The sequence below is a fragment of the Myotis brandtii genome, unplaced genomic scaffold (assembly GCF_000412655.1).
Source record: "Myotis brandtii unplaced genomic scaffold, ASM41265v1 scaffold344, whole genome shotgun sequence".
NCBI classification, from domain to species: Eukaryota; Metazoa; Chordata; class Mammalia; order Chiroptera; family Vespertilionidae; genus Myotis; species Myotis brandtii.
Genome location: NW_005363247.1, coordinates 7,190,912 through 7,201,008, shown reverse-complemented (window position 1 = coordinate 7,201,008; position 10,097 = coordinate 7,190,912). Strand labels below are relative to the sequence as shown.

At 37.8% G+C, this 10,097-nt stretch overlaps 1 protein-coding gene across 1 annotated transcript in view; it reads left to right on the top strand.

The window, feature by feature from the left end:
- The window catches only part of ELL2 (elongation factor, RNA polymerase II, 2), an 84,354-nt gene that overhangs the window by 64,158 nt on the left and 10,099 nt on the right, over positions 1-10,097 (top strand). Inside the window, exons 6-9 of the mRNA XM_005871543.2 lie at positions 4,750-5,009; positions 6,905-7,029; positions 7,175-7,262; positions 9,170-9,737. Of these exons, the coding sequence (XP_005871605.1) occupies positions 4,750-5,009; positions 6,905-7,029; positions 7,175-7,262; positions 9,170-9,737 (1,041 nt within the window). The remainder of the gene's footprint in view (positions 1-4,749; positions 5,010-6,904; positions 7,030-7,174; positions 7,263-9,169; positions 9,738-10,097) is intronic.

The window sequence follows — 10,097 nt, the reverse complement described above, 5'->3', positions numbered from 1 at the left end:
TATAACTAGCTGAAAACCCTTATGTTGATTTATTCCAAAGCTTGAGAGTCAGCAATGATTACTATACTTTTCCATTGAATGATCCTTGGGTGCTCCTTATGTCCATGTGTTTTTGTTCGTTTTGATAGGGTCAGGTACAGTTCATTTGCAGTTTACACAACAGACTTTTTAACACCCAGAATCCCATAGACCCATGGTCGGCAAACTGCGGCTTGCGAGCCACATGCAGCTCTTTGGCCCCTTGAGTGTGTCTCTTCCACAAAATACCACGTGCGGGCGCGCGTACAGTTCGATGCGATTGAAACTTCGTGGCCCATGCGCAGAAGTCGGTTTTCGGCCTGGGCGAGTCTATTTTGAAGAAGTACTGTTGATATTTGGCTCTGTTAACTAATGAGTTTGCCGACCACTGCCATAGACCATATACTCCCTAATTGTATGGGGATTTTAGAATTTGCAAGGTTTCTTATAGGCACTATAAATAATTTATATTTTTGGGAATGACCCACATAAGATTTGAGGTCACCTAAGTTTTAATCTGAACCACATTCCATCTATGCCATTCAAAGAAGAGCTGTCCCCCCTCTTTGCACACATGTTCCCACATGGAAGCCCTGCAATGGACTCTGCCAGCCCGAGTGCTGAGTGTTCTCCTCTGTGCTGTGTCCTCAGTGCCCCAGCCACTCACCATCACAGCACAGTATTTTTCTCTGGTCTTGAATCTTGTCATTAACCTCCTCAGCCTTTTATTCTCTAGGTCAAATAACCCCAGCTCCTTTTAACTTTTCTTAATATGGCCTGCATCCCAACCCTTTAATTATTTTTATTGCTCTCCTCTGTACTACCTTCAATTCTTCACCTCAAAGTTCAAAACTGGACAAGCTACTCTTAAGAAAAGTCTCATCAACTCTGAACTGAGGGGAGCAAAAGACTAGTATCCAGATGGGCTTTTCAGTTATTGTTGTTTTTTATATTTTTTTACTGTTCTTTGTTATCCCATGTTTTGATTTTTTTTCTTCTAACTTTTTCCATCATCAGTCCTTTACCATGTGTCTTTCCTTCTAGGTATCTCAATGTATATCTTCCTGCATTTTTCAGTATCTCAAAACTACCTGACTCATTCAGCTCTCTAAAATGCAATCAGTCACCCTTCAATATTAATATTACCCAGCCCTTATTGAGTACTTGTGATGTTTAAGGCACTGGTTAGCATTTTACACACCACAACCACCCTATGAAGTAGATTATGATTACCTCTCCACCTCTCCTTTTATATATCAAGTTGTTGGTATCAGCAAGTAGCAAATGATATGAATTTGGCCTCACTAACAAGTTATGTTATTTTCTTAAGACAACAGGAGATACCTCTTTAATTCATAATTGAATATATCATATAAAATGATACCAAAAGTTCACTTATGCCAACTTAGAGGTACCTGAAGAATAAGGTTTCTTTCAACAGTGTCAGCCAGGCTAGAGGATAAATGGGAATAATGCTGGTCCCACTGTAGGATTATGGTGGCATAATGCCCGGCCAAGCCTCTGTCGGTTGAATTAGAGCACAGGCCAAGTTTAAGGGAATGTGTTCCTTAGGGGTCACCTGGCTTAGTCACCCAAGAATATGAGCTTTGAAAGCCTCTTGTGGGCTGAAAAGAACCAAAACCTATTTTGCCTGGAGAAGTGCAGTAGAAAACATTATTTCTTCAGTCGAATTTCTACTTTGAATCAGAGCATTTATATCAGTGGTAAGCACTGTTGTGTTATAATCCTTCTGTTTGTTAAAAAGGAAAAAAATCACTACCATTGCTTCAGGTTTACTAGTATCTTAAGTCTGCTCAGTGACTCCTACCAAAATTCTAGAATTGTACTGAATTACAAATGTTTATAATGCTAATATTTACTTAGGTATAGAAAACAACCCAACCAATCTAATTTCTCAGATTCTGTTCCCAATTTTCCTAACTTCTGCCCCCATCCTTCTCATTTCTTATGAGTTAGTGCATGTTTGAGTGACCTCAGACAAATCATTTCAATCATTTCACCTCTGTGGACCTTAATTTTCTCAAATATTAATTAAGGGGGTTTGAACTACACACATCTAGATTCTTTGTAGTTCTAACAATTTGTATCTGTTGTGTAAATATATTTTGATAGTAAACCTTTTGAAAAGTGGTCATAAATGCCACATGGTGGAGATGGATTCCACTGCAGTGGAGTATGTATTTAACCATGACAGTCACACCATCATCAAAGTCCTGCCAGCGTTTTTAAAGCCTTGGGTCAGTGTTGTCAGGGCTTCTGGTCAGGTTCCACAGAACAGAAAAACAACTGCAGGAGATGGCTACAATTCCTGCTCTCTTTCTGATGTACTGTTTTAAGATTTACCTTCCAATTTACTCAGCCATTAGATGAAGTGATAGATACTTCTACCATCTCATTAAATGGAGAAGCTAGAAGTGGACCCCTTGTTATGAAACAACAGTTTAGATATAGTCCTAGATTACCCAACCCTATCAGGCCTACTGCTGCTGTTTATATAAGGAGCCCAGGGAATTGATTAGCGGTTGGGTCTGGGAAGAGAATTAGGTTCTCCCATAGGCTTTATTAAAAAGGCTTTTCTGAGGCAAATGTAAGAAATAAAAATAAAGCCTTTTTTCCGTCCACTTTGACCCTGACATTTTCCAGCTTTACTTTTTTCATTTTCTTTAGCATCTGAACTCTTTAACCACTTACAGCACTAATCTGTAGGCTCTCTAACCTTAACCAGAGGACTCCTTCCTAGTTGATTTGAATAGGCACAGATTGATCGGGAGTCAGTGAGCAAGTAATTTTTGCATAAAACTAATTGGCCCAGTGTGGCTGGATTGTTCTTTCAGCATTTGAAAGAAATGGGTTACCTCATGACTGGCAATTTAAAAGAAAAATGAAGAGATTCATTGACTGATGGATGACAGTCTAGCATTAGGCCCTAGGTGACTCTAACACTGTCATATCCCTGTCCAGATTCTATTTTCTATTCAAACATCATACTTACACCCCTCTTAAGGGCAGAGTGAGCCTCATTTGTCTGCTGTATGTCTGCTTCAGGGAGGGGTGCGGGTAAACTCAGGAGACCTTGGGGTTCTCCTGAGACTGAGGATCAGAGGTGGGTCAGACGTACAGAAGAGTAAGACAGCCCAGAACACAGAGGTAGTACTGTCACTTTGTGTTTTCAGTTTTATTTGCCTGTCTTGCTGGCTTGAATTAATTCTAAATGACTAGTCATGGTGCGTTGAGCTTAACTAAACATTCTCTGCACACCTCCCTCCCTAGGGAGTTGGGGTACCCCACAGTAATCTTGTTTGGGTCAGAGTAAGTTTAAAAGGTTTCAAGAGGAAGGGAGTTTGAAATTATAGCATTTCTGAAACTTTTGTGACCCCAATTCTTTCTTTTCCCCCACCAAATCCCTATTAAAAATTCAGAGAATAGTACCATTTGTTAGCACTATTGCAACTGAGAAATGGTGGATTGGGAGGTTTGCATTTGCCATTTTAGAAAGTTCAGTGTCTTCCCATTCTGGCAGTCTGGCAGTGTGGGAATATACACCGTTTTGATTCTGGCTTCTCTACTATCTAATTGTTCTCTTGCTGTCTTCACTTTGACACTTTGCTAGTCTTTCACTTTGCTAGCCATTACATTCTGAATCAAGGTCTGCTGAGGGACAAAGCAGCCACAGCCCTGCCTGCATGGAGCTTGCAGCCTAACATGAAGCAACAGTGGACATTAGGCATTTGTCCATGAAACTTTTCCACAAAGAAGTATAAGTAGGAAAACGGGTATTTATCATAGAACCCTCCAGATGCTAAGAGAGCACTTTACCATTTGAGCTTATCCCATTGAAAGCAGTGCCCTCCCCAACACATAATTGATGCATGATCATCAGTTTGTTCCCAGCCCATATGACATTGATCTAGCTGTCTCTAAATTAAGAAAAATTCAGAAACCAGATCTAAATCTAATTCCAAAACTCTAATTGCACCCTAATTTAACAGCTTTTCTTATCGTGGGACAATATCCCTTTAATGTTGAATTCCTTAGTTGTGCAGTGTTTTGATCTGATATTTAAAATTAGTTAAGTCCAGATAGTAAAGAACAATAAGAGCTAGTGACATATTCATCCTTTCCCCTTTACCTTTGATAGGATGGTTTCAAACAGCCCCTCTGGCCAGGCCTCCGGAGCCTAGCATGGACAGAATTATTCAGTAAATCTCCTGCCCCACTAAGCCAGTCATTTTCACCCTAGACCATAGCACTTAAATGACTGCTTTTACTTAGCCATTATTTCTAGTTGCTAAACTTGTACCTAAAGCAGTTGCCCCTCATTGTATGTCACTACCAGTTGTTTCCGCTTTTTAACCAGAGTGAGCAGTTAGGGGCTTAGAGTATATTAAATGAGTTATAAGATTACACCTCAGACATTATAAAATGAGGATTTATACAGTTTCATTCTAATTTTTTTCTAGGTGTAATTTTAGAAATAATATGTAAGATGTTTAAGTTCTGTAAATTTTCATTTAACATCAAATACCTACATCCTTAAAATTTCCACTTTGTTGCTATGATGTGTGTCACTAATTATTATCAATGCATAGCTAAGTGGCCAAAATACTTTTATAATAAATATTTATTTCAATAAATGATTTCATCAAAAAATTCCCAATTCATATTATTACCCACAAATGTGTAACAAATATCGTTTCCACTGGACTGTAGGGAAAAGAGTGCAGATTCGGAAAGCACCTCAAGCTCTATCAGATGCAGTGCCTGAGAGGAAACGGTCAACCCCCATGAACCCTGCAAATACAATTCGAAAGACACACGGCAGCAGCAGTGTTTCTCAGCGGCCGTATAGGGACAGGGTGATTCACTTACTGGCACTGAAGGCCTACAAGAAACCTGAGCTGCTGGCTCGACTGCAGAAAGATGGTGTCAATCAAAAAGACAAGAACTCTCTCGGAGCAATTCTGCAACAGGTAAGAACAGCAGGAGAGAGTTCCTTCCACCTACCTTCTTAATGAGAAGTTCATTTAAGAAGGCTTGTTTTTGCTGTAACCATTATTATTATTGAGGTAGAGAAATTTCAGGACCATTTTTGCTATATGAAATATAGCTCCTGAATATTACATTAAAGCATTTGTTTAAACACTTAATTAAAAACTAATTGAAATGTGGGCATTTATACTAGGATTTATAAGTTAGAGGCTTCTGAATTCTTAAACAATCAAAGTTTTGAGTCACTATCTTCATTTGGGTTAAATAAACTTTACCTTGAAATTTCATTTTAAAAAAGTAAGCAAGACTCTCTCATTGTCTGTTTTTAATATTGAATCACCTAAATGATTGTCATAATTTTTATTGGTTTATATAGGCAAAGTTGTACAATGTATTACCAGTCTTTAGTTGGTATAAACTAGAATATTTTTACCTACTACATAGTGTCTTGCCCAGTATTCTACTATTGCGTAGGTTGAGATCACTTGTCTTCATTAAAGGATATGAGTGTATAAAGTATTAGTTCTGATCAGTTATCTTACCATCACAAGCTTAATTATAAAAGTAGGTCATAAATTTCGTTAAAGTCAATGGTTTGGAACTTCCTATATTTTTTATACTGACTTTGGGTCATAAATGTTGATTAGCATTCAAATCCACCATAGATGATGTCCATCTGTGATCTTTTTTCTAAAGCAGAAACATTTCAAAGTTGTTCTTAAATTTCATCATTTAAAAAAAAAAAACACCCTGCAGGTTTTCATCTATTATTCAAAGAATGACACTTTTAAGTCTATTTTTATCTTACATTAAAGGCATGATACTAACTCTTATGAGAGAGTAAAAGCATAATCTCTAGTTTTGGGGTGTTATTAGCATGTGTAGTACCCCGGATAATAGGAACTCTAAGGATTGTTATATTATTTCACTTTGAAAAGTCTGGTATCTCATGTCAGTTTATTTGCAAATTTAAATTTTAAGATAAGCCTACCATTATCTACTTTATGACAGTATTAACTTATTAGTATTCTGCCGAGCTGTGAGAAAAGCATATACTATCCTACTATATTTAATAGTACTTACACAGAAGTCAAGTTATTAAAAAGATCTTTCCAGTAGGAACTGACAAGAGGAATCCTTTTCTGCCAGCCTTAAAAATGACTCTCGGTTTGATTCCTCGATCAGTACATTTGTGTTGTTAATAGAATCTAGGACTGGACACTCTAGGAATTGTAGTTAGGGGATAAGAAAAGATTACACTTGGGAATAAACTGGCAGACTAATAACAGTAATTGTATGTCATTTGAGGGTTATTTTGATTTGTTTCCATTTACTGGTTTTTGGAATTTCAAGGACTTTGAATAAGTGGTTCTTATTATCCAAGAAAATGACAAAGTTGTCAGAATTGATACTATTTATGGAGATAATTTCTGTTGATTACTGAAGGGAAAGTTTGTAACCTAACATTTGGGCACTACTTGGTTTCTACTTAATACAAGTGACTAAGGAATCAAAGTAGATAATAATGATAACAATGATGTTGATAATATAACTGCTTTTGGATTTCTTTGACTAGAAGAAATTTATTTAAAAAATCTTCAACTTTTTGCCTAATGTCAGCTTACTATATCATTAGAAATATGACAAGTGCAGTGGCCATTTAGGGGGGGAATTCTTTTAGCTATTTACATAAAGTTTTAATTCCCCAAATAAAGTTGAACAGCATTTATTGAGAGCATGTATATGCAAAATGAGCAGTCCCTCTGTGGCCAATTGATGCAGTTATTTTCAATATAACTCCAAAAGGGTACCTGTTTTAGGTTAGTAAAGAGCAAAAGAATCTAATGTTCTGTTCTGTTTTCACGCCATGTATCAGGTAGCTAATCTGAATCCTAAGGACCTCTCCTATACCTTAAAGGATTATGTTTTCAAAGAGCTTCAGAGAGATTGGCCTGGATACAATGAAATTGACAGACGTTCATTAGAGTTTGTGCTCTCAAAGTAAGTTTCTTTTCCTTTAAAAATGATGCATATAAGATTATTTTAGTCATTGTTATTTTAGTGCTGAGCTGGGAAAAGAGAAGCAAGGGTAAGCTTTCTATCATGAAAATTCTCTCCATAACTGGAACATGTGTGTTCTTTACAGAAAACTAAATGCATCTCAGAATGCTGCCAGCACCAGGCGTTCAGAATCTCCTGTATGTTCCAGTAGAGACATTGCTTCTTCTCCTCAGGTATTTCATAGAATTACAGTCATAGTCCTAAACGGACCTTGGGGCATCTAGTTCAGTTCCTGTATTTATATGTGAGGGAAGTGAGGCCACAGAAGATGCGTTGCTTGTCTGCCCAAACTCACATTGCTAGTTTATGGCAGAACTCGGTCTGGAATTCAGGTACCAACTCTCAGCCCAGAACTGTTCTCCACTGTACTACAGTTCTTGTCAAAGTACTTAATGTTTAACTTGCTTTTCCATTTTTAAAGCTTACATTTTGTAAGATTATCTACTTTTCCATTTGGTCACTAACTTGAAGACCTATCCAATACTATATATAGTCTCATATTATATAGAAAATTGAATATATTTAATTTTATCTGAAACATGTTCCAGAAAAATATTCTTGGGGAAAAAATATGTTTAAAACAAGCAAGCAAAAAATTCTTGCCATTTTTATTTTCTGAAAATAATTTCAATTAGATCCCAATCAGGACGCTGCAATTAGAAATTTAATCTGGCTTAGTTTCCCCTAAGCAATTCAGTTTGTCTTGGAAAAAGGTACGGAGATCCTGGATAGTATTAGAGTTCAAGCCTGCTTGGTTCTCAGAGGGCCCGGCCAGCCTTGAACTCTCTCCGTTTCAAAGGTCTTTGGGACTGACAGTGGGACAGACCTCTTTATCCCAGTACTGCTGACAGAATGCTCCTCTCTCTGGACTCCCCTCCCAAGGATTAGAGAGGCAGGACAGATGTGTGACAAGCCGCAAGCATGCTCTGGGTAAAGGCTATTTGTGTCAGAAAATATTAGCAGCCTGTTGTGAGGAACAGAGGAGGGACAAAATAAAAGCATTTCTGACCTTGCATGTACATTATCTATAGAAGCCTCAATTATAATGCCACTTACCAAGAAGCTGCTTATATTTCTGACCTGATTATATACTGGGTGCCATATCAATGGTGCTAAATTGAAAACAGATTGAATTAATGGGATGATTAACTTATTTTATCTCAAGCTGCAGTTTAAGCCACAGTATTTCATTGGATGTATGCTTTGTACTTTTCAACTATCTGAATTTTCTTTTTAATTTAAATATTAATGTTGTTGCTGGATTGGGCTAATCTTAGCATGATTTTTTAAGTGTTTGAAACAGTAATTCCATATCATTTTTATGGACCAGTTATTAAGACTTATTTTCTAATCCAGTGAAGGGGAAAAATGAGTAATATTTTAACAATGAATAGTATTTCAGAGATACTTGGAGAAATTACTCTGAAGGTTCTGGCTGTTCCCATTTCAGACAGGTAAAATAATAAATGACAGTCAAAATATTCATAACTGGAGCATCTTACATTAGAGATTAAGTGTAGGCTTATTGTCTTTTACTAACCCTGCTCTGACAGAGTGAAATGGTACAAACTGCATCCTCCTCTCATTTATTATAAATAGGTCAGGAGGCTACTTCTGTTTAGTACTCTCCTGAGTGGTATAATTCACATAAATTGCAATAGTCTCTGAAAGAACTTCAGGTGGGGCTGTATGATCAAAAAGATAAGAACTCCAACAAACATATACAGGGGTGGGCAAAAGTAGGTTTATAGTTGTTCGTATGGAAAAAGACATGCATGTTATGATTATTAACAATAGCTTTATTAACTCAAGAATGTCACCGTGGCACGGTAAACCTGCTTTTGCCCACCCCTGTCTTTGCCAGATTCTACTTCTTTACATTAGACAAGAATTTATGTCACTTGTGTTTTTGTGGCTTGTTTGTTTGTTCTTGCTTAAGTTTGGAGAAAGGTTTAACTCAACACCAGTGATAAACTTAAGTATGAATAAAATAACTCAGTTATTCTTATGGTAACCAGGGATGCATATATTGAATTTTAGTGCAAACTGGCTCATATTTTTTTTCTGTTCCTCCCTCCAGAAACGGCTTTTAGAGTCAGAGTTCATTGATCCTTTAGTGAATAAAAAAGCTCGAATATCTCACCTAACAAATAGAGTGCCGCCAACATTAAATGGTCATTTGAATTCCACCAGTGAAAAATCTGCAGGCCTCCTGCCGCCCCCTGCAGCTGCTGCCATCCCCACCGCTCCACCACTGCCTTCAAACCACCTGCCCGCCTCCAACCCTCCTCAGACTGTAGATTCTAACTCCAATTCCCCTAGCACTCCAGAAGGCCGGGGGACTCAAGACCTACCTGTTGACAGTTTTAGTCAAAACAGCAGTAACTGTGAGGACCAGCAAGATAAATATACCTCTAGGACTTCTCTGGAAACCTTACCCTCTGATTCAGTTCTACTAAAGTGTCCAAAGCCTATGGAAGAAAACCATTCAATGTCTCACAAAAAGTCCAAAAAGAAGTCTAAAAAACACAAGGAAAAGGACCAAATAAAGATACATGACATTGAGATGAATGAGGAAAAGGAAGAGGACCTTAAAGGAGATGAGGAAATTGCCAAGCTGAACAACTCCAGTCCAGATTCCAATGAAGGTATTTTATACTTGTAAAAACCAACTACACATGTAAATTAATGGGAAGAGGGGACTGTCATAGTGTGAGGTTAGGCTGTTTATAGTATCAAAGGAGCTTCCATTTAGTTATTAATTTTAGTATTGTGGTTTTGAGAAGGCTTTTTTGGTCTTTTTTTATACACCTATTAAATGTGGTTTCTATATCTATATATATAAAAAGCCAGCGACCGGAACACTGTAACGACTGGAATGACCAGTCGCTATGACACCCACTGTGGCCAACGAATCCCCTGATCGGGGGGTGGGGCCAGTTGGCCAACCTCCCATGGCCCTCCCCCCAGCCATCCCCGCCCCTGCTTGGACTCTCCCACCCCGATCG